This window comes from Chamaea fasciata, unplaced genomic scaffold (genome assembly GCF_029207755.1).
Source record: "Chamaea fasciata isolate MVZ Bird 193981 ecotype frontalis unplaced genomic scaffold, bChaFas1.0.hap1 SCAF_11, whole genome shotgun sequence".
In the NCBI taxonomy this organism is placed as follows: Eukaryota; Metazoa; Chordata; class Aves; order Passeriformes; family Sylviidae; genus Chamaea; species Chamaea fasciata.
In genome coordinates, this window is record NW_027094096.1 from 9,839,743 (window position 1) to 9,865,298 (window position 25,556).

Sequence of the window (25,556 nt, forward strand, 5' to 3'; positions counted from 1 at the left end):
TTTCTGATCACGATCATCCTTTATCCTTTGGCCTCCCAAATGTGTGCTCTGTTGTCAGCCAGACCAGGTAGCTTTTAGCCAAAACATAAATATGCATTAAAAACTTCAGCAGGCATACTTGTGAAGAATATGCAGAATCTCCCAGAACAAAATAAACAAACTTGACATGGTTGCTTTCACTTTGGCCAGTATGTAAAAACATTACAAACATTATTTGGTAGCTCATCCACACTGATAAAATTTACCAAAGCATGATTAGATTATAAGCACAATTAACCAAGGGTAGTTATTGATCAATTTTATGACACCCTTTACTTTAACAACAGAGAGGCAGTGTGCCCTTTTAATTGCACACATCCCACATCCATCACACTGACCATGCCGGGCCAGCCAGTGCCAAGTCAGGCAAAAGGGGGTGGATCCTTGCCACCAGGTAGCAGTGACAACTTGCTTCCAAGCAGACACTGGCATGCTCTGCAGTAGTGTCACCTCTGCTCCATATGGTGTGCCACGTGGATTTCTGGAAATGGCCTTGAAATTCAGGAGTGGGTGCTGTACAGTGGAGCTACCTTCAGGGTTTCCCTGTGAAGCCCCCAACAACATTCTTCTAGGTTTATTTGAAACTGCAGAGAGGTTTGGAAAGCCGCTACAAAAGCCAACCAAACTACTGCCAAGCCAATTATCACTTACACCAACTTTACAGTTAACAAGTGTTCAACACATTCCTTGTGTGGGCCATTAATTCAGCAACACTACAGCAAAACTGCTATAATGCACAAAACATCTTAGCCATGCAAAGGTGCAAAGTCACACCACTTTGGTAGAATAAATGATCTGAGGTAAAAAAATGTGCAAACTCACACTCTTCAAACAAAGAAGTGACACAGCTGCTACTCTGCCAAAGCCTTAGAAAAATTCAAATCTCAAAGATTTTTATCAGCAGAATATTACTTTCAATTTGCTGAGCTTGTGGTGATTTCTGTGACAATATTTGCAGTCATGAAGTAAATTGCAGGGAAAGCCAGCTTAAATAGTACTGTCCATATACAGACATACTTGAAAATAGATTAGCAACTTCCTAATACATGTAAGGTCTTCTTATAATTACAAGGATAAAATTTTGTGTATAACTTCAGGCCCAGCTGTATTCTCTACTGGATACAGGTCTTCAGGAAATACAGAACCCTCCCCCCAATAAGAGTAGTTTGTTGGCATAAGCTTTCAATACCTTTAAATATCTCTTAATTAAGTGTACACAAAGAAGACTTATGGCCTACTATTTCTATCTTACAGTGCCTGGCCTGATGCAGCAGCACAAATAGTTCAATTATGTAATTTCCACTACTGTAAGGACAGCCAGAACATCCTGAGGGGAGCAGCAGTACAGAACAGCACTTTCTGAACCAAGGCCTCAAGCTCTCAGAACTTTTATTACAGAGTTTCTTTTAAAAAAATCCAAGTAGTCTAAAAGATAGTATTCTAAAATCTTAGGAGTCCCAAGTAGGTTAATGGATTGACTACCAGAAATGTCTGTTCATCCCTGCAGCTGCTATCCTACTACTAAAAGGAAAAATCAAACACTGAAGAATGCTGGGGATTCTTAACTGTTATGTACTTTCGAGCAATTCCCTCACATCCTTTTGCCCTCCATATAATAGAAGATTTGCTCAAGATCATCTGAAAACATCATTAAGAAAATATAAAGGCAGATAACACTTCATACATTGTCAGTCAGGCTTACAGTACACTCTAATGCTCAGTAGGTAATTTGCCTCCTACACAACTTCTCATGTCATTCCTCCTATTTCATTGATGTTATGGAAATAATTTCAAACTCCCTGACGGAGATTACTCATCCCTCCCTTTTCTCTGCAACACTAAGAACAAATTTTAAAGATTGCAAACGATCCCAGACATAACTTTCTACGCCCCAGAGCAGCCACACTTCTTTCAGCCTAAACCTGCAGCAGCACCCCACAGCATTCCTTCTGCACTGAACACTGCCACCATGAGCAGCTCTGTGCCCCCCTGACCAAAGGTGCTCTCACATGCTTACACTGTTATTCTGAAATAGCAGGTGCTGGACAGACCCCTGAGGGACACCACTTGTCCCTGATGGCCATTGGGACTCTGAGCCATTGATCACAAGCAATGGGTGTGACCACACGACTAAATTCTTACCCATTTAACTCCACTCATTGAATCCACCTCTTCCCAATTTAGACAGAAGGTTATCCAGGATTATGTCAAAACCTTTACAGACATCCAGAGAAATGACATCTGCAGCTCTTCCCTTGTTCACTGATGTCTTCATTCCTTCACACAAGACTTGCCCTTGGTGAACGTGCTGGCAAGTCACGTCCCTGTCACCCATGTACCTCAGCATAGCTCCTAGGAGGATCTGTTCCATGATCCTCCCAGACACAGAGGTGAGGCTGACAGCTTGTAGTTGCCAGGGTCCTCCTTTTTACACTTCAAAGATGGGCACAATGTTTCCCCTTTTCCAGTCACCTGGAACTTCACCTGATTGCCATGACTTCTCAAATATCATGGAGAGTGACTTGTCAACTACATCAGCCAATTTCCCTGAGTACTCTCAGATACAACTCATTGGATCCCACGGATTTATGCATAAAAGGAACATTAAAAATATTATCCTGCAAACTTTTTAGCTTCAATTTTTTTTTTACTGTAACACAAATGATGTTGCTTATCATCAAGTTGTTTAGAACGCTGTAAACTAAGCTCTTTGTGTTTTAAAAACACTTCACAACATTTGTGCGAAGTAGTAGCAGACTAGGCTTGGGAAGTGTGAAGAAAGACTGTCCACATCAAGCTACAAGATTGTCAATGGGCAAGAAAGGGAGAAAATTGGTGGTGAACGGTGCTGCATCCAGCCAGTAACGAGTGGTGTTCCTCATGGGTCTGTGCTTGGGCCTGTTCTGTTCGATATTTTTATTGATGGCATGGATGAGCGAATTGAGTCTTTCATTAGTAAATCTGCAGATGACACTAAGCTGAGAGCACGTGTTGACCTGTTGGAAGGGAGAAGGGCTCTGCAGAGAGACCTGGAACAGTTGGATGGATGGGCAGAGTCCAGTAAGATGACATTTAATAAGTTCAAGTGCTCAGTCCTGCATTTTGGCCACAACAACCCCTGCAACGTTATAGGCTGGGGACAGTGTGACTGGACAGTGCCCAGGCAGAAAGGGACCTGGGGGTTCTGGTGACAGCAGCTGAACATGAGCCAGCAGTGTGCCCTGGTGGTCACGACAGCCAATGGCTCCCGGCCTGGATCAGGAATGGTGTGGCCAGCAGGAGCAGGGAGGTCATTCTTCCCCTGTACTTGGCACTGATGAGGCCACACCTTGAGAGTCCTGTTCTGGGCCCCTCAGTTTAGGATGGACACTGAGTGCTGTGTCCAGCTCTGGCCCCTCAGTTTAGGAAGGACATTGAGACACTTAAGCATGTCCAGAGTAGGCAATGAGGCTGGTCAGGGGCTTGGAACACAAACCCTGTGAGGAATGACTGAGGGAGGTGGAGTTGTTTAGCCCGGACAAAAGGAGACTCAGAGGTGACCTTATCACTCTCTACAGCTCCCTGAAAGGTGGCTGTGATCAGGTGGGGGTTGGTCTCTTTCTCCAGGTAGCAAACTGACAGAACGAGAGGACAAAGTCTCAAGCGGCACCAAGGGAAATACAGGTTGAATATTAGGAAGAAATTTTTTTATGGAAAAAGTGATAAAAGTACTGGAATGGCCTACCCAGGGAAGTGCTGGAGCCACCATCCCTGGATGTGTTTAAAAGAAGACTGGATGTGGCACTTGGTGCCATGGATTAGTTGAGGTGTTAGGGGTGGGTTGGACCCAATGATCTTGAAGGTCTCTTCCAACCCAGTGATTTTATGATATTAGTGAAATACCAGATGCACAGGAATTAAATACTGGAATTAAGATGAAAAGTTTCAGTACTTTCAAAATTCAACAGTATTTAAAAATAGCTCTACATGTACCATACTTAAGTAATCATCTCAGTGCAGGTTAAGACAGGTTTTAGCATGTTCCTACCCTGTAATAAAAACAAGGTAGTTCAAGAGAGCTGACTCCTCTCAGTGATGCAGAATACCTGGCTTACTACAGCCTTTATCCCACAGCCAGAAAAGGGTGATTTAGAACTGCAAACCATTGGGGTCTGGAAGTCTAAAACCAATAATCCTTGATAATAACTCACTTGCATGCACCTTGCATTGATCATATTTGCACCTATTATTTTATTGACAATTAAGCTGTAAAGACAGTGCACTGTACTATGTTTTCTTGTTGAGAAGTTAAATACTTTCCTCATTAGTGTCTGATTGCTAACTGAAATGCTGAATAAGCACAACCTACATGGCAATTAAATTAGCATAAATCATAAATACTTAACCATGCTGCACCAAAAATGAAGACTTGTGCTTTCCATGCTTTAAAACTATTTGTAAAAACAACTTAACATACACATTCCCTTTACCTAGTCTCTTCATCTATTCTTCATTAACTAGTGTGACTGAAATACCACAAGAATGCAGCTTTTTTCTAAAAAGATAACTTGGAGATATGGGCAGCAAATGACTGTTATGGCTCAATGATTATTGCAATTTCAAATTTGGGGTAGGCTTCTCAGTCTGAACTAAGTATAGTAAAATCTATTCATCTGTGAACATTTCCATTTTTATAAAAGTTACAAAATTTAATGAACAATATTTCAGTTGGCAAAATCCCCCTCTTCTAAATTCTAGCATCCACCAGTGATTCTCTGAATAGAAGTTTTACAAAGACTTGTGATGAGTGCATTTATCATTCATTAGCCACTTAAAATTTTCCAGAGAACTGCTCTTGGAAAGAGACAGTGAACATAAAAGATTTTGCTAGAACTTCTATGACAAAATGTGAGGTTAAACAAAACTTCTTTATCTATTTTACAACAAGTACTAATGGCACAAATATTAGATGTCATTATAGAACTGATCCTGTTCTTGATAAACAAGGCCCTATTTTTTGCCATACTTCCATCTATGTGTCTCAACATAATGTGTCTAAGCAAACATTCAAAAAAGGGACAAGCAGTAGCTTTTAGTCTCTGTAAGTTTTTGTTACTGTTCAGAAATTTTTGGCCTAAGTCACATTGTTTTAGTCTTTTCCTTGGATTATTTTATTTACAGGCTGGCATCATCAGAATAATTTAGCCTTTCTTAACGTTACAGCAGTTAACTCCTAAAACTCAGTTAACCTTTTTACTTGAAAAAGCTTTGGTCATCTATTTTTATGTCACCAACACACATGGATATAATTTGATTAATCATATTAAAGATCAGAATATTTGGTCATCAGGGAAGACTTTTTTTAAAGTACCAGATACAGGAATATTAAGTGGCAGAAAGGCACTTCTCTGCACTGCTACCTGTGCAGCCCTCTCAGCCTCTGCACTGAAAATACAAACTCAGAATCTTCTGCTCTTTTGTCAGCCTGCCACAATCAGCACTTCAGAATAATTAATTCTGCAAATGCATAATTTTTAATATGCAAAATAGCTAGGAACTAAGATAAGTGGCAGAATACCTAGGAACAGAGATTAAAAAACACCCATCAAATTAAACCAGGATAACCTAAAGCCTAGAAATAATAAAAGTCTAGTGTCATGATTATTAAGTGCATAGGAATATACAAGAACAAGGCAAAAAAAGTCTCAGCCATTTGCCACATTTTATATGAATAGTACAAATTATGAATGCACAGATAACGAAACCAGAAGTTTTTGAGAGTCACAGATGTGCTACAATTATAGAAAAGAACTGCAAATTATTTAGCCACTTCAGAGAGGATGTCTCCTCTGCTGCAAACAGTAAAAAAGCCCCACATTCAAAGCAGTTTTAGACTATACTTATCTGGACCACACCTTTGAAAACTAGGATTTTAGAGAAGAAATAACACATTTCTCTGCCACAGCAGTAACTCCAGTTGGAATACACAAATAAGTCCCCAAGCATCCTGCATTATTTAGCCATAAATTTCCTATCCCTTCTCTGTAATTCATCCAGAAGTAATCCTCCAAGACATAAGATGGTCTCTGACTTTCCTTTTCAGATCTTGTAAGAAGAGGACAAAAATCTGATACTCCATCTGAACCGACAGCCAGAATATGAGATAAATCTGGGATGAAAGTGGACATGCACCTCTCTGCTATGGATTTTACCATGAGGGGTAAGGCAGGCATCTCCCACAGGCTGAGCACCCTATTGCCATGAAATATTATCTGAACTCCTAAAAGGTGAGTTTTAACTTTTTCCACTTACGTATGTATTAATCAATTCTAAACTTCTCTCAAAGACTAAAGAAGTGGTTCCACGGTTTAACAGGAAGCCTGAAGATTCCTTTTCTCAGATGATACATCTTCAGAAGGTTTCTGCATGTCATTTTGACTGGCTTACATGGTTCTGCAAAGGCTGACACGGCAGAGTGTTTGCGATTGCTGAGCTTCTGTTTTTTAACAGTGCCGAGCACCTCTTTAAAGAGCATAATCCCAGCACAACTGTCTCATTAAGCTGTGAATTAGTTCATTAGCCTATAGAAAACAACTTCTTACATTGGTATTTATTTGTTCCACAGATGACAAAACTGACTGGAAAACAACACAAAATTTGGCCTAAAAGTCACAAAATGCCACCAAAAATGACACTGACCTTTTAAAAAAATTATCAGCTTTTAACAGTTATCCTTCAAAAAAAAGTTGTTTCCTGTTAAACACTTTTAAGTGCTTCCTATTGTCTGCCTTCCATCAGTAACTTACAGCAAACAGTACCTGGAACATGAAATCATTTGAGCTTGATATTAGCTCTGCACTATCATTTCTGAGAGAAGCTACAAAACTGCAACACAAGCTAACATCATAAAATTAGATTTTCTGTCATTGAAATAATTGTGCAGAATTCTTTCATATAAGACACTTCTATTTTAATTCACAAATGGACAAACCTTGTTTATTAGATGTTCAGTGACCACTTCTCTTAGTCCAGTGTAGAGTTTTTCACCATGTTTATGCAACACCATTGTATAAGCATTTCTATACAGCTCCTCAAAACTGAGACCACTATTGTTCTTACGCTGAATCTCTTGGATTGCGTTTTTCAGAAGATCCCAAATGCTGTTCACATATTTCTCATCCATAGTCATCTGTAAAAATAAAACATTGCGTTATTGTTTCAAATAAAGAAGGAATATAGATAATATGAGGTAATTGCTCTGCCCCATCTTGTTGATTCCATTACCACAAAATTTAGCAAACTTTATTAGAAGAAATACAGTATTTGTCAGACTAGTACAGATTTCAAGAAATATTTATGAAAACTGTAATTAGCAAAAGTTTAATGTTTTTTTTGTTTCAGAACTGCAAATTCCCTGAATCCAACTCCAGAGCCTCTGGAGGTGGAAAGGCAGGTAATTGTGGACAAAAGCCTCTTCCCCACTTCCTCCTTATTCTGCTATGCACAGCATTGAAAGGTCAGTAATTTTAATTTGCATTTGCTACATTGGTGCTCCTTCAGGGAAGTTATTTTCTACAGCCTTCCTGAACCAGCAATTTTACAAGTACTGATAATGAAGGCAACCATTTAGATTTGCAGACAGCAATCCAAGTAAAAGCTTTTCAGCTTTCCTTTCAAAAACCCGAGGTTTTGTTTCCAAACAAAGCAGAGGCTCCCCTTGCTAATTAAAAAACTCTCAGCCAACACAACCTTTTTATCTCAACTGCAATTTAATTGCACACTGTACTCTAAGCAAAGGTATGATCTGTATAAACCAGGTAAATCACTGGGCACCAGTCTGCTGAGGTATCACAGTGCTCCTGTTTGTGGGTTGGTCACAGGGAACATCTCTGTACGTTACATACAGAGGTAAAACATCTGGTAATTCAGATCCCTTCAGCAAAAAGCTAAAAGCAAACTGTTTAATTCTTGTACTTCTAATCCAAATGCTATAAAAAAGAGGAATGATTGCAACATTATTTGCTCCAAAGTCCCTGAATACAAACAAGAACACAGAGCTTTTTGCCACTTAACAATTGACACGCCTTGAGCTACTCTGAAAGCACAAGAAAGGTCCATAGAAGGTAATTGCAGGGAGTACACATCTCCATGAGATAAATATGCAGAAATATTTGAAAAAGTACTATAAAATTATCTTATCACCTTTTAGGATTAAGCATTAAAAACTCTGCTTTTCAATGCACCTTCTTATTCTGCTTCTGACTCAGATTAACATCTGTGAGGTTTTATGGGAACAGGTTTGCTCAAGTTCTAGAATACCACATTAGAAGAACACTGTCTTCCAAAAAGATCTAGCATAGCTAACTTGTTTGCAGCACTGTTTTCTAACAAAGCAAAGACTCCTAATACTTTAAATAATTCCATTCTATTTGGCAGTAAATCACTGCCGCAAAGTTTGAGCAAAAATGTATTATTTCCTCCCTGCTGCTGAAAAGTTGTTTAGCATTTGAGCAGAAGTCTTCCTGTATTCTCAAGGGTATGTGAGAATTGCAAAGACTAAATCCATTCTTGGATTATTTAACTCATAGGTTCATCTCTTTTCATCCCGTTCCTTAAGTCAGGCTTGTAGGCAGATTTAAAATCCAACAAATAACCAGTAAGTTGTTGATGCTACTAGAACACTGGCATTTTTCAGAATTCTCTACAAAAGCATCTCTGACAACAGAACTGCAGTCCTAATCCCCCAGTCTGAGCCAACAATGAAGATTTATGCAACTCTCTAGATCCCTAGCAACAAAGTCGGTAAGTGATCCACTTCCACAAATACAGGATCAGAGCCAGAATGTTTTCCCGTGTTCATTCCCAGATTTCTTCTAATGGATATATTTTAGAACTGAAATCCACAGCTAGAACACAGTTGCCTTGCTTGTGTCTTGTATTCTTGCAGATTTAAGCAGAACCCGGACTGCTGCTTATGCTGGTCTTCAAAAAAAACCCACACAGGTTTGGAAAGGCTTTCAGAAGTGAAATCCCAGTTAATTTCAGTAGTGTCTACACCCAGCTGCACTAAGACAGTGAGAAGGCAGTGTCCAAGCAGAGGAAACGTGTTAATGTACTTGCACTTATCTGAACATTACCTTTCTTGGGGAATGGGAAAGCGACCAAGTCTGTCATTGGCAGCAGAGAGAGCTGTTTATAAGAAGCCGCTGGTTGGAAAAGTTCCACACGCTGCTGCCCAAATGCTGATGATTCAAAGATGCAACTCGAGAACAAACATCTGAACTCAGATGTAGCACAAGTACATCTTGAGGAAATTAGACTAAAATGTCAGTGTACATGAAAGTACAATCATTTCACAAAAAAGAGACTGTAAAGGACTCAAAAGGTCCTTTATTTCACAGTGCAGGATCAGATACTCTTAAGCCCCTGCCTTCAACAATGTTTGTCTACCCAATTAAAATCATCAAGTCAAATAGACAATCACTGTCAGCAATCTATTGCCATTATTACCTGTAAAGCAGGTACAGCTGGCAACAGTCCTGAAGAAACTTCTCAGTCTCTCCCTCCCAGAAACTTACAGGCAGCACCTCTCCAAAGTAACCTACCAGCATTCAATCAGAATGAGCCAACAGCTCAAGTCTCATTAATTTCTGATTAACATGGAACTTCATACAAAATGTCATCAGCCCCTTTCTAGTCATTCAAAGGGCAGTGCAACATCCCATCCTCAGGGGGAAGGAACAACCCCATGCATTAATGCTTGCTGGGGCAAATGGCTGGAAAGCACAGAAATGAATCCAAGGCTCTTGGGGGATGGACATCAAGTTGATGACAAACCAATGGGCCCTTGAGGCAAGGAAGATTAATGGTATTCCAGGCTGCATATGGAAGAGCTGCCAGCAGGCCAAGGGCTTTACTCAGCACTGGAAAGCCGCATGTAGAGCACTGTGCTTAGTTCTGGGCTCTCCAGTATAAGAGACACAAACACACTGGAGAGAGTCTAGTGAAGGGCCACTAATAAAAATAAAATTAAATAAAAAATAAACCTCTGGAGCATCTCTCAAAGGAAGGACAGAGTCAGCCTCTAGAATCAGCCTATAGAAACCCTGCAGAGATCAAACCAGTACATGTAAAATCCAAAGGAAGGGTGGACTGAAGAGGGAAGCAGCCTCTGCAGTGGTGCCCAGCCACAGGAGCAGATACAGCGGGCACAAACACAGGAGATTCCTCATGATCATCATGAAAACATTTTTGTTGTGTGGGTGACCAAGTTCTGGCACAGGCTGCCCAGAGAGGCTGCAGTCTCCATCCTGAGCGACATTCAGAAGCCATCTAGATACAGTCCTGAGCAACCAGCTCTAGGTGACCCTGCTTGAGAAGTGAGGCAAGACGACTTCTCCAAGTACCTTCCAACTGTAACCACGGGGTGATGTGGTGATACACATTACAGCTGTGGGCTCAGGAAGCCAGAAAAACAGGGCTCCCTGTGTAAATGTGACCTTTTCAAACTGCCTGTACCACTCTCCCAATGGAAATGCATTGTATGATAACAAAGGTGAGCAACAACATACTTGTGGTCACCAGTAGAACCTGCAGTTTGCTCCCTAGCTTCTACCAACTACAGTCAAAAACCACTAAAATTCCCAGATTCAGAAACATCCTACGTATCTGTTCCTGGAAATTCATGTTACTTTGCAGAGAAATATATGTTATGGGGTATAATTTCCATTCTATTTACTTTAACTTTTACAGCAGTTTCCTCTGAAAGCACCTTCATTCGGTATTTGTCTTTTTTTTCCTTGTCATCATTTAACCCTTAACACTACAGAGTTCTCTCCTCTTATATAACCATGCTTGAAATGCTGTGAATTGTAAAGAAAAATTACAGAACTGCTAAGAGCCTGCTGAAATCCTGATAGTTTATACCAGCTTTAAGTAGCTACTTAGTCTTCTTTATAAGAGGTGGTTAAGAAAGAAGTGAGGAAGAGGTAAACAGAAATCCTAGAGAGTGTCAGCAGGAGTATCCACAGAAGTCCACCAGCAGCAACAGGAGATACACCAACCAGTACTCTCAGGATTACTGCCCAGACACAGCTTCTTATCCTTCCTGCAGAAGAAATTTCTAGACAAATTCTAGGAAGTTCACACAAAGATCTCGGACCAAACCTGTTAAATCTCAGAAGTTTTAATAGACTGTCAACACCTTTGCAGGACATTTTTACTCTCAAAACTGTTACAAACACTACTACTCAGTTTTTTACAGCATGGCTGGAGAGTGTTTACCATGATCCTACACATTAGCAGGTGAAACACGTCAGCCTGGAAGTGATTACTGCAGAACAAGGCTTCTCAAAGTTGTCAAAAAAAGAAAGCACCTGCCTCATTCCTTTCCCTGACATCCTTCCCGGGTCTAACACCACGGAGCACTGGGACAAGAACCAGCTGAAACTACAGCGTACAGGTGTTTATGCTCTCTGCCTTGAAGGAAGTGAGTGGATACCAACTATCAAAGTTAGTTAGCCGCGCTGGGAGTAACATTTGCACCTAATAACTGCCACCTATTCTCACTCCCCATTTCCTGCCCCCAGCAGAAAAAACGAGAAGGGTCTGACTGTTGTTACCTAGAACAGCCACGGCAGGGGCACAGTCCTTGAGGCAAAGGAGACTGTGACCAGGAGTGTTCCCTTCCAATGTAAGACAGAGCATTCATCAAGACGGTATTAAATAGTCTGTTACACAATAACTCAGTATCCTGAGCCTGTATCCTTCATTCTGGATGAAGTTTGGCTGAGGTTATCCAGAAAAGGGCAAGAGCAGCACATTTCCTGCCTCAGAACCTAATCACTATTTGAATTTTTATAAACCCTTTGAATATTGTTAATTTAAAAGGCAAGAATTTACAATGACAGAGATACATCGTCTAGCATTTGCTCCAAGAATATCTCTGAAAAATGGCATAATAAAATATGGAACTACTTTTTTTTCAACTATAGAGCAGATAAAATGTACTCCTATTAATGTCAAATGCAGAGCTCAATACCCACACTTTTCTGAGTTCTTAAGTCTTCCTCACTATGTAACAATGAGTATATATGGAGGAGGATGCACAGGCTGTACACACTCTCCCACAAATAAAAACAACTGATCTCTGAACAATCAAAACCACCACAAAGTTCCTCAACTGTGTTACCTCAACAGGTTGACTGTGACACACCAAAACCATGAGTTGGCTGGTTGATTTTGAGCTTTACAGCAAAATGCAATATGCTCCAATAAGTTCCTTTTCAAAGTCCCAGAAAACCGGATTAGTTTCCTCTCTCAAAATATAGCACTTGCCTCTATTATAGCTGGGCCTGACAGGAGTTTCACTACACAACAGGAAAATTTAACAGCCTATATGAAAAGTTTAAAACAAGTCTTTATTAGAACATGTAATGCTGCAGCAACAGTTTTGACTTATTCAGGCAACTGAACAAAATTAAGGATCAGATACTAATTTATCTGTCATATTTTAGGAATCAATTCAGAAGAACGAGACTGATCTTGAACTACCAACACACATCTCTTACTCTAGATTTCAACTTTCATTTAATACAGTTTATTTTGTTTTTCCCAAATGCCCTTCCTCATCTTTAGTCTTTCAAATCTGTGGAACACAAAATGCTGAAGGGGAGAAAATTGAGAAAAACAACTCCTCCCCAACACCTGCTTCATCAGAACTAAGACTACAAACTATGTCATTCTGGGCAGCCATCACTTACCAGATAAACACAAGGCAAAAGATAATAAGAAAAAACTAACATTTTTGTTTCATTTCTTTAAAAAACTACAAAACCCAGAAACACTCTGAAGAGGCAGACAAAAACTGAAACACCAAGTTACACAGTGGTCATTCTGTGAACATAGACAACTTTAAGACAACTTAAAGTTGTTCTTGCAGACCTTTGCTCACTTTCCCAACACTATCCCATACTAATGGGCAAACTTATACTCCCCAAAAATCAACCTTTGGGTTCACTTTTCAATGTATGATGTTCAACTTACAAAATGCACCTTCAGTCACTCTATTAATACAGATGAAAAAGAACTTTATAATACAGACAAAAGAAGAATATTGCCTCTCTGAGTGGGCCAATGAAAAATGAATGCTGGCTCAACAGCCTCATTTTTCATCCACTTACTGGTATAAATATGGATTCACACTGACCAGTCCTCAAGGTTCTCTCTAAAAACTCTATCAGTTGGTTAATTAACAGGGAATAATCAAAGTTGGTAATGCCAGCATCTGTGATCACTTATACAAAGCTTAACTCTGTCTCTTCCTCACTCACCTGCCTTGCTACTTACTTCCCACAAGGCTCAAACTGCTTGAAATAAACATAATATGCTTTATTCAGCAAGAACTAATGAATGTTGTCCTCCAGCAGAGCTGGATACTGAGGAAAAGCAAAACACCAAAATTAACTTATTTTCAACATGAACTTTCTAAGGTGCTACTATTTACACCAAAGACTTTATTCTACAGTTGCATGCTTTGCCCAAAGAAGACACCAGAATTGTATTTAATTAAAATACAGAAATCCAAGTTTTTAAATAACATCTTTTTTCCCCAGCATGTGCAGACAAATCTAAATGCCTTTCAAACATCAAAAGGCATTAGCTGTGAATGAGCAAATCACCCCTGCCACGATGCAAGCTTCTGCCCACCTGACATTACATTATGAAACTTGTTCTTTAAAAAGTTGTATTTAAAATAAAACAAATGATTGGTTTTGTTCAAGCTTCTAGAAGAACTAAACTGCTAAGAGGCTAAATCTAGGAAGCTCTAGCTCAAAAGATGGTTGTCACTGATATAGAATGGAAATGCTTAAACAGCCAAAAGAGTGACATTGCCTGTATTATTAACCAAGGCTCTTTCAAAAACATTCAGTGACATTTCTACAGCACCTGAAAAAGGGAGGAGGACTATAAAACACCTGCAATGAAACTGATTCCCCAAGAGCTCTTCAAACTAACAAGGGAAAAGAAGAGCTGCCTACACTGCTGTATGTACACTCTCCACAGACTTCATATTGTATGCTGTCTATACTCTCTACTTCTCTGGAAACTCAGAGCTGAAGTCCAGATCTAAGTCACCATCCAGAAAGTCTGATCTTTCACTTCCAGCTTTGCAAATTAACAGAAGCATTTTCAGACCAGAAGTAAGTTTTTTACTTATTTTAGTTAGATGTACTGTCACTTACGGTGTAAATAACACGTGGGGGAAAAAAAAAAAAAAGAGCATATTGTGACAGGATTGCTTAGCTCAAGAGAAACCCATTCTGAACGAATGGGAAGGAATACAAGGATTTGATGACAAACATATATCTGCTTCCTCTGCCCTACCCAAAAGAATAAAAATTATTATCAGTATTCTAAAGACTAATGAGAAGTTCAGAGTCCTCAACTCACTTCAGAAGTAGTAATTCTAAAATAACTTTCCTCAAATTAAAGCAATGGGAAAAAAAATTAAAAAGGCTTGTCTAACAGGAGGAAATATGTTCCCAAAAGAAATACAATAGCTTTGTTTCTATGCTAAACAAAGTTGGTGTTAAAAGAAAATATTTCAACCTAATTAGAACAGCAAAATATGGAACAAAGGAAAACTGGATTTCTGGGAGTGAATCATCCTTCTCACAGATCAGCAGCATCCTGGAGGTCTGTAAGGTGTGGGGAGGGAAAGGTACAGCCCAGGCTCTTGGCACAGGTGAAATGACAAGACACTGCAAACAGTGGCACAAAACTTTATAAATTACTAGGCATGCCTTGTTCCATCTACAAACAGGGCCAAATCCTAAAAATTTCATTCAAGTCATTTAGCACTCCACTGCAATAAAAGCTTTAAAGAGCCAAGGACAAGCTTTTCAAAACCTGAGGACTGTGTGACTGTGAGCAAACTACACAAATTACACTGGCCTGCAAACTTCCTCCAAGCTGCTTACTTGGGATCGGGGGCCATGTGCAGGCTCTTACACTGCAGGGCAAGGAGATGGCTCATTCCTCTTCCACTGCAGTTACTTCCAATTTACTAAAGACTTGAAAGCAGAAAGGGAAGTTGTTTGCTTACGTTTAACCTAACAAGATTTACTAACAAAGACTGAAGATAGCTGGAAATCTCCAACTTCAATGGGATTGAGACCCCTGACTCTCCTCATTTCCTTTTACAACAGTGGGAGCTCAGCATTGCAGGTGATCCTGAGTGCCTGGACCTGACAACAGGTCACTGTCAGCAGAAGCAACATCACTACACCCCAGACTGCTCAGATCATTCCTAACTCTAAACTAATAAAACCAGTTAGTATTTCTAACAGTATACTGTTAGTATTTTAACCGAGTCAGAACAGACAAAAATTTTGAATCAGAATGTGATTATATGTCGATTTAGTTTTAAGACCATCACCCAACCAACACTACAAAGTAGAAATAAAAGTCTAAATTTAATAATAGATTAAATGAATTAGGTTTTTTTGGCAAATCTTTTGTATTGGTGACTTCTATAATATTAACATTGCAATCACCTTAGAAAATCACAGAGATGCTGCATGCCTCAATCCCAGTGAAGTGTCAAAAGAAAGAGCAGTGCTGTTCTGCACATCCACACCTTCTGTGGAAGGCACCGAGTTTCCTCAGGGGTATCATCACTCCAAGTGAAAAAAATCTATTAGTTCATTAACTTTCCAGCTTTGATGACCTGAATTCAGAAAGCTTCCCTGAACCACAAATAGCCCATTCCTCGCCTGCCCAACACTGAAGGCAAATCCCATAGGAATTGTTTCTGGCTTTTTTTCAATTAACCTACAAGTAGCTCAGTATTTTACAATTGTCCAAAAATCAACACTACCTAAAGAGGAAATCTGTGAAATACACACCAGCTTATAGAGATTGCAGACACATTTCCTATAGTCATTTCAAAACAAGGAACACAATGAATGATGAGGGGGATGAAGGCAGAAAGGGAGATGGTGGGGCTTGAGAGGTTTGGGGGCTCGATGAGAACTCCTCCATAATAATAACAACAGCAGAACAATTCAAGAGCTTGCACAGGAATAGAAAGATAAAATTTCATGGTAAACAGAGGCCAACACAGGATGATTCTTTTTTCCTCCCTCAGCTTCCTTCAGGTAGGAGAAGGAAAATACAATTAATCAATCTCTTACAAATTTACAGATAATCAATACTGCTCTGTCCTGACAATAACCTCTCCGGGGAATTTCTGTCCCACACAGTGCAAACACCATCATCAGATGCACAGATCAGCAGCACCTGCAAGACTCAAGACTAACACTGAAATGATTGCAATAGAAAAGAATTCACAGCTATACAGAAAATTAAATCCATGTATGTAATGTAAAAAACCAGGTCCACTCAGATGCTATCAACACTTTAAAAACAAAACTAGTGCAGAAGTGAAATGTTTATTTCAATGAAGATTCTTCACATACAAAATGTAAGAAAAAGACATGCATGGCCTATGCTCAGACCACATGCAGTCTAAGAAATTAACATTATGAATTTATTATATTAGCTTGTCCAATTTTATATCATTCACATGTATAATTTAAGTTATTGCCTTGGTTTGTTTATTCTCAGTAGCATTAAACAAAAATTGGCTTTTCCACAAATGTACCTCATTCATAACTATAAACCAATAAAGTAAGTTATCTGCTCACATTTTGCATAGCATTATACCTTATTTAAACTACAAGCAAGACAGTTTCAGCCCTCAAACACTGATTTTACACACAGCTAATTAAAGAGTTGAGGCCACTCCACTGCAAACATCATCCACACATAAATGTTTACTATGGTTTCGTCCTCCTTGCAGCACCCAGGTATTAAGTGCACTTTTTGCCATTCCTAAAATGCTGAAGTCAATATGGAAGTTCTTTAGTTAAGCCATCTAACAGTATTTACTGATGCTGAGACACCAGTACTTGCACCTTCAGAAAAGAAACATCAGGCATTTACAAATTCTACAGGCCTTAACTGATCTTCAGAAAAATAAAGCAATCATGTGATTAGAAGCATGCTTGGCCATGCTGGAGTTTTGTACAATGTTGCCTTCCTGTGTTTCCACATAACCTGACTCAGAATGAAAAGCATGACCCGACTCCTCAAGAGCTGCTTTTCCACTTGTACAGCTACTAGAAATCAAAGATAAGATCCAGTGAGCATATGTACAAGGTCAAGAACCTATTTTAGACTGTAACACAATCACTCTGTTTTATGAATGGACTCAATCAAACTATCTTAAGGAAAATCTGTCCCAGTCTATCATACAATGTTTTCACCACATACAGAGACACTGGCACTGCATATCAGTGGTGGTGAGGAAAATTTAAAAGCACCTGCACTCAGGCTACCTGCCCTACAGATCAAAGCCTAAGACTACAGAATATCTGCTTGGAATTCTGAAAAATGGGGTCACTTATGCTGTGTGTACATGTCCAGAACAGATTAAATGGAAAATTTTGAGAAATTTTACTATTTTTTACAGAAAAAAGCCTAATTTTATGTTAAATACTACTACTACAATTATTCACGTAGAATATCAAAAATTCATCGATCTTATAACTACTCTCATAAAGTCCTTTTACCTACGACTACCAGGGAAAAATAGTAATTCCCGTTTAATAATGCATTACTACACAACTCAAGTGAAGGGATGGAGAAACCTAATAAAGCCACTTGAAAAAGCTCAGATTGAATTAGGCAGTATAAAAATCCTAACGGGTCACTTTAGCCTTGTAGTCCTCTGCAAAATCAGGCAAATTTCAAACACAGCAAGATTCATAAATGGCACTGCTCCTTCCTGAGCCACGCCGAGGCACTGGCTCAAAACTTGGTGTCAACAGAAATGATGATTGCCCAGAACTTAAGACCCAGTTAACAAAGAAAACCAAGAAAACTGGTAACTGAAACCTGAACATCTACAGAACTGAAGAACCCTACCCAGATTAGGTGAGGCAAAAACTAGAAGATAATATGCAGTGTGTTACAGAAAAAAACCCCAACCTAATAAAAACCCACCTACAACTAACTACTCAGACTGCCCTGCAATTACTGCTCCCACTTCTTAAAAATTCTAAATGTATTATTAGGACATTCAGTTTGCTCACAGCATTTTATTAAAGAAAAAAAAACAAACGTGAAAACTGGAAGGACTTCATAAGATCAGCTGTCCAGTAAATGCAAGTATTTCCTTGTTTTTCTTAATTTGCACAAAAAAATAATCTTTCTTTGAATAAAAATCAATGTTTTAGTGTTTTGGTCTGTTTTATTCTTAGCCTTTAAGTGTACCAAAATTTCAGTTGTGAATGTGAACTTAAGACCATGAACACTGCATGGGTTAGCTAAGATAATCTAGCTCTCATAAATATGTTTGAGAATATAAAGTAATCAAGAGTGACAAGCTAAGCATGTAAAACATGGAGTTAACCAGGTGATCTTGCAGCACTTGGTATGTTCACATGATTTTATTCAGAGCTGAAAAAGCCTGCAGTAAATCCCCCCCCCCCCCCAATTCCACTCCTTTCCCACCTTCCCTGCCTCTCCAGGCTCTCCCTCACACAGGCTCTGAGGGTTGAAAGCCAAAGCAGATCCTCACGTACCTCTTACATAACCTGAATGCTTCAAAATTCAACCACACCTCAGTGGTTTTTTTTCTAGGGGCTATCTGCTTTAAGATGCTCAAGATGGACCAAATCAACACCAGCTTCTGGAATTGATAGATCTACACATTATAGGTTGAAGCATAAATTTAACAAACCTCATCTCTACTTGCATCATCAATTCCCCAAGACTCAAAACAAACCACAGAAGCAGTTGGTGCTCCCTGGAAAAAAAAGAAAAAGCCTTCTGCCTACACAAAGCCTAGAACAAGTGGCTGTTAGATCGAGGAGAAGGGAGAGCTGGCAATGAAAATATGAATCTTAATCCTTTCTCATGGAAGAGCTGCAGTTATTTACTTCTAAGTTTACGTAACTTCGAGGAAGAAATAACATCAGTCAAGAAGTAACATCAGCTGAAGGAAATGAAAGGCTGTCTGTCTGCACAACATTGAACAAAATGAGAATTTTCTTGGGCACAAGTATTTCAAATAAAACTAGTCAGTGAAGCTCACACATGTTTTTTTAAAGACTTGTTCTATTGGAAGTGCATGTGTAGAATCTCTAAAAGCTGCACAGATTTCAAAATTTAACTATGTAGCACTGATCCACCAAAACATTTCTGAGAACTGGCAAAACACAACTTTGTAGCACTGCTCTAGAGAAAGACATTCTGCAGGACAGGAAATTTATTGAAAGCATTTAAAAAACCCTCCAACCCTAATGATCAAACTAAATAACATCCACTGGGTCATGCTGGTTTTCAGAAAGATCTGTTCAAGCAATTTTATGGTGACACCTGCACTGAGAGAAGAATGAGCTCTTACAAAAAAGTTCATTCAACACAGCTTAATGTTGCTTGATTAAATTTTGAAAATTAATTCCCCAAATGCTTTCTGAATCCCTACATTCTGATTATTTCTGTAAGAAATGTGCATTTTTTTTTTTTACTATGTACAACTTTTCCATCAAAACACATTTAAGGCTACAGTTTTCCACTAGCCAAACAGTCACAGCAAAACAGCTCAAATATATTGCAGGAAAAGCAGTTTATACATTCTAGATCTCCCTTACAGAAATCACATCTCTCCAAAATTTTTTAGGCCAAATCTACCAATTTTGGCACCATAGTCCACAGATCAACTAAATCATCTCAAAATCGGATTTGCTGTAAATTTGTTTGAGAGCTTGTAAGTATTCCTGTAGCCAGCAGTGATGGGCTCACTGAGAGTTAAGGAGTGAGAGCCAATCTGAGACCCTGAGAGCACCTTTAAACCTGAAAACCTGGAAGAAAACAACCCCCAATGCTTCTTCAAAACAGGCGCAAGAAATTCATGTTTTGTAGTTGTATCAAACCTACATTTTCAAACAATGCACATGTATCCAGCAGACCACAGCACTCTTCCAAGTAATTCAAAATCCCCAACTTACTAACTGCAGTAAACATACATCCCAGACAATTAAATGACATTTCTGAAATTCTGCTATTTTTATCTCCCATATTCATATTGGTTACAGTGTGTATGTATTTGAAACAACAGAGTTTGAAGACTGCTTAAGAAAAAGGAACCTGTCTCTCAAAAGCCTTCTTGCACTGTTCCATCTCTGGCTTTAACATCACCCTGAATGCCTTTTGGATAGACCTTATATAAATATGGAACAGCTACATTTCATAGAGGTGTTAAAAGCACCAGAAGTGGATACTGAAAGTAGCACACTGGAAGTCTTCTGTGGTGGTACATGAGGATAACTGCACAAGATTAACCTCATGAGTTTGCTTTCCTGAACATACAACAACCTTTCTTAGAAATTTATTTCTGTTATTCTTCCCAGGTTTGAAATATGCTCAAGCCTGAAGTCTCAGAGAATGGATCCTCATCTGGGCTTTACTTGTGATGCAAAGATTATCACTGTCTTTAAGTCATTATGAACAAGCGAACACGAAGTTCTTTTTACTAAGACAGTTTATAAATGAGGAAAAGAAAAACTGGAAGAGTAAACCTACAGAAAACTGTTTTTCTCAGTTACTTTTGATTACTGTACAACCCAGTTCAGTGAACAGTGTACTCCATTGCCCTTGAGGTAAGAAAAAGCACATCACAGCACACACCAAGGCTAGCAAATCTTAATGGATACTTGGACTGATAGATAATCTGGCACCAATTACAAGAATAACAAAAAACAAATTTAGAACAAAATTAATTCCTCAGTATTAAGATCTCCAGGTAGAAGACTGGTGCTTTCCCAATGTTTTGGTCCACTTCGACTAAATTTTTCCTAAGGTAGAAAATGTAAACTTAGGTAATGTTTGGCAAATTACTATTTCTCCTTTCCTTTAGCTATTATCAATCATAATAACAGAAGTATGAAATATGTCATAAAAATGTAAAATATTAAAAAAACAGAACCCACACAGAGGAAGTTATGCTAAAATTGCTATGCTCCAGGAACAGCACCATTCCAATTTGGCTATTTCTAGCCTAATGCAATAGTAAATAGCAACCTCCATGCAAGAAGCCACTAATCTAAACCAGGAAGACCTCCTGAGGAAGGATGATCAATAAGAAGACAAATTGAAGCAGCCTAGAAAACCACCTCTGGAAGCACTCTTATACTGAGAGCCAAAGAGCAGAACCACCACATTTGGGACAGATGAGTGAGGATCCATAGCTGCTGCATGAGTACTACATTTTCTAAACACAGACTCTACCCCGCACAAAAATGCACCTCATTGACACAAATAATCCCACTGCAGTCACTGGCACCAAGTCATTTCCTGGACCAAGCTTCACAACCACTTACATCTATACAAAATGTGTGTTAAGATTTTTACATCAACTACAGTTGCTGGCTTTTGCAGTTAAGAAAGGAAAACCCCACCAAATCTCTCAACAAAATACAAATTTCTTTTCTATAAACAGTTTATCAACAGAATTGTCAACAGACTGTCTTAAGTAAAAAAATATATCAGAGGGGACACCTGGAAAGTTGCTATCAACAGATGTCCCCAAACAGCCTTGTGACTTATTGAGTTATTTTAGCGAGAAGACACTTTGTTTTTCACATTTTAACCTAGATATTCTTTAAGCAACTGAAAAGAAAGACAATGCTAGTAAAAACAGTTAAAAAAAAACAAACTTGACAACGTTTAACTTTATGTAAGAACAGGGCTCCATTAAAGCATTTCTCACCCCTGCAAAACAAATTTCACATATGGAAGAGGTGAAAAATACAAACTTAAGTTTATCCCATTGTTAAGTCTGCCTTTGTTGTCTGACCCATAGCTACTCATTCACAGCTGGAATACATGAATCTGTTTATCAAATTAAGACTGCTATCTTTGGTGCAGTTGATTAAAAACATACACATTGCTTTTGTCATGGTTTATTTTTGTGCAGGTTTTCCTACTACTTTTTTACTAAAACTGCGGTCATATGGCAGCAAGTCTTCTCCTTTATTTCTATAATCCAAAACTGACAAGGCTTTTTAAAGAAATAAATGAAATATGGAGATGAAAAACCTACCATCAGCTAAAATACCTAATCTCACAGCCCACTTTTCGCTTTTTACTTTTACCACTGAATGCAACTATCGGTGATTAAAAGCAGAGAAAAGAGTAAAACAATGTAACTCAGACTGCTGTGAAGTTGGTTGCTGAGACTATAAGGAATCTTCTAATTCCATCAGCAAGAGTTTGGATGAAGCAAATATATTGATATATGCCCTGCCAGTGAAATGAGATAAACAGGTATGTCCAGTTCCTCTCTGAAGGCACAGCACATTAGTTCTACACCGCTGCCTACTGGGATCAGACAGAGCATTGAAAAGTTCACGCTAAACGTTAAAAGCCAAGGCTAAGCCTTAAAAGCCAGAGATTGAACTAAGTATCTTCTTTTTAACATACACCCCGCAGAACACACACACGCCTCCTGCTCATCCTCCGGCAGGCTGAACCTTTCCTATCCTCTCGTACCCCAACGCCATTACTCGTGCTGTAGTTGTTATTCCGCTGTAAGCTTTAATTGAGCCGACTGTCACAACACAGCAGCGTTATGGCACTTCAAATTAATAATCCGGCTCCTTCCCCTCCGGAACTCCAAGTGAAGGCACGCTCACGACTCCGCCGAACCTGCAGCAAGTTACCTATGCCTACATGTTTGTAGTAACACCTTCGGAACAGCTGGCACTGTGCCACCGAAATATTAGAATCGTACGACTTCGAGCCTCTTCTACGGAGCGGAGAGAGAAATTCAGCAAGAGGAAACTCCGCAGAAGACATAAATAAATATTCCCCCCCCCCACACACCTTCCGGGGCTAACTACATTTGTTAGTGAAGGCGCATAACCTTCGGCTCCCTCTCTGAGGCCTTTTCCTTGAAAACAAAGACACCAGCCCCCACTGCCCCCCTCCCCACTGCCCTACGTGGATTTTCATAATTGATTTGTTTGATGAGGGAGGCGATAATCGCGGGGACCAGTTCCTCCGCCTCCCACTCGCCGTGAGGCACCGCTTCCCTGAGGAGAGGAGCGCCTTCCGCAGCTCCCCCCGCCCGGCCGGGCCCTGGGGGTGCCCGGGGCCGGCTGACAGCTCCCCCCGCCCCGCTCGCTCCCGCGGCCGCCCCTGCCCGCGGCCCGCAGCGCGCCGGGGCCTGCGGAGGCCGCTGGGCCGGGCCCGGTACTCACGGGGAAGGCGCGGATCCGCATCTTGGTGTCCTTCCGGCTGCCCGTCCCCTTGCTCAGGTTCGACATCTTCGGGCCCGGCGGCGCCTCCGGCGCGGGGCGACAGAGCCGGGCGACGCGCGGCGGGGCGGCGGGCCCGGGCACGGGGCCGGGGGAGGCCGCTGGCGACCTTCGCTGCGAGCGCGGCCCCCGGGGGGCGCGGAGAGCGCGGGGGCCGGGCCGACCGGGCCGGGCCGGGCGGGAGAGGCGGCGGCGCGGGCCCCTCGCTCCGCTGGCGGCGCTTCCTTCAGCCTCCGCCGCGATGGCGGACAAACATCGCTCACTGCGCAGGGCCGGGCGCCCCCCCCCTTTCCTTCCTTCCCTTCTCTTCCTTCCCCTGCTCCGCTTCCCTTCCTTCCCTCCCCTCCCACCGCCCGGCACACTCGGATCCGGCCGCGGTGGGGCGGGGGCGGCGGGAGGGCCGGGGGCGGGGGTGGAGGGGGGCCTCGCCGCTCTCGCGAGCTTTCCGCCGCTCTCGCGAGAAGTCCGGTCTCCGGCGGGCCGGCACGGCCGCGGTGGGCGGGGAGCGGAGGGCGGGGAAGGCGCGCGGCCGGGGAGGGCTCCGCTGATTGGCGGAAAGCAGCGCCGCGCGGGGGGGCGGGGCCAAGGCGGGCAGGCGGCGCGTCCCGTGAGGGGCGGCGGGGCCGCGGGTGTCCTGCGGGGTTCCCAGCCCCGCCGGTGCCTGAGGATCGGGGAATCGCGGCGTCATCTCAGGGAATCGCGGCGTCATCGGGCTTGGAAGAGAGCTTTAAGATCATGCAGTCCAACCGTCCGCTCCCCGCTGCCCCTGTAACTCCTAAGACACTGAAGCGCATCACCCAGCGCCAGACCCAAACGACTTTTAAACACCTCCAGGAACGGCGACTCCACCAGTTGCTCCATATCTCACTTATCGGGCTTGTGGCAGTTGTTTCGTTAGGTTTAAAGTGCAGGTCTTGGTGCCACTCCAGGGATACGCCAGTGGGCCTCGCAGCTGCTGCAGCCCCGCGGACACACGGGACACGGCCCCGGCCGGGAAGCACCTGCCCGTGCCTGGTACCTGGTGTCAACCTGCACTGCGTTCCTTTTACTGCCCCTTGCCCTTGGAAATCTCCCCGATGCCAGTGCTGGCCCTGGGAATGGTGTCAGCGGCAGGCGGGTCCCGCCGCAGAATGCCGTGGTGCAAGGCGGGTTCATTGAGCGATGCTCTGTGTCTGCACAGGGCCGGGTGTATTCACCGATACTCGTGTGTGTCTGCACAGTGCCATGATGCAAGGCAGGTGTATTCACCGATGCTCTGTGTCTGCACAGTGCCGGGTTATTCACCGATACTCTGTGTCTGCACGGTGCCAGGTGAATTCACCGATGCTCTGTGTCTGCACAGTGCCGTGATGCAAGGCAGGTGTATTCACCGATGCTCTGTGTCTGCGTTGCAGTCAGTGCATGTTTGGGAAATGAGGGTGCCACCTGAGGCAATGCTTACATGTGCCTGGAGTTAAATATAGGTCGTTCAGCAAAGGGCAGTTGCTGTAGAATGGTTAGAAAATGTCAGATTCTGGAAGTTAACAGAGGAGCACCTCTGGAAGTTAGGCTGGTCAGCCAGGAGGAATCTAGGTCCCAGATGCTAGGGGCCTGACTGAAAAGTGAGTGGGTTTTGAAGTTGAAATGTGCACCAAAACATGTCTTGCTCAAGATCCCCCAAAGGAAGGAGGTGGCGTAGCCAGGAAGAGAATTTCTTTCAGGTGACTCTTGAACTGGACTCCCAACACCAGGGCATTGTGTGATGCACATTTTACATCCCGCTCCACGTACCTCCATCGTTAGTGTTTTCCTACAGGTGCCTGTAGACTGCACATGTTCACAGAAGCAGCAGTCTTTCTCTGAGCTAGTTTACCTTCTGTAACAGTGATTTCACCAGTTTTGTCTTTTGGACTTGGTTACACACACTTCCTTTTGGGACTATGCATGTTCGTGTACGACATATTTTTTTAATCTCTTAATCAGAATTAAGTATATACGCCTAGAGTAGGTGTTATATAAGAGTAACACAATAAACAATGATTGCAACATGACTATGCAATAGGAACCAGTCCTTTTCAAAATTACAGTAAAGTCAAGATGCAGATCAAACAAAGATGAGATGAGAAGGGAAAGATTACCAGTTGTTAATATGAAGAATATGGCTTACACATT

At 41.4% G+C, this 25,556-nt stretch overlaps 1 protein-coding gene across 1 annotated transcript in view; it reads right to left on the reverse strand.

Annotated features, from left to right (window-relative positions):
• Nucleotides 1–23,827, reverse strand: part of CUL3 (cullin 3) — a 55,076-nt gene extending 31,249 nt beyond the window's left edge. The window contains exons 1-2 of the mRNA XM_066193177.1: nucleotides 23,349–23,827; nucleotides 7,010–7,207 (exon numbers count right to left, since the gene is read on the reverse strand). Coding sequence (XP_066049274.1) covers nucleotides 7,010–7,207; nucleotides 23,349–23,414 — 264 coding nt within the window. The 5' untranslated portion in view covers nucleotides 23,415–23,827. The remainder of the gene's footprint in view (nucleotides 1–7,009; nucleotides 7,208–23,348) is intronic.
• Nucleotides 23,828–25,556: the final 1,729 nt, after the last annotated feature.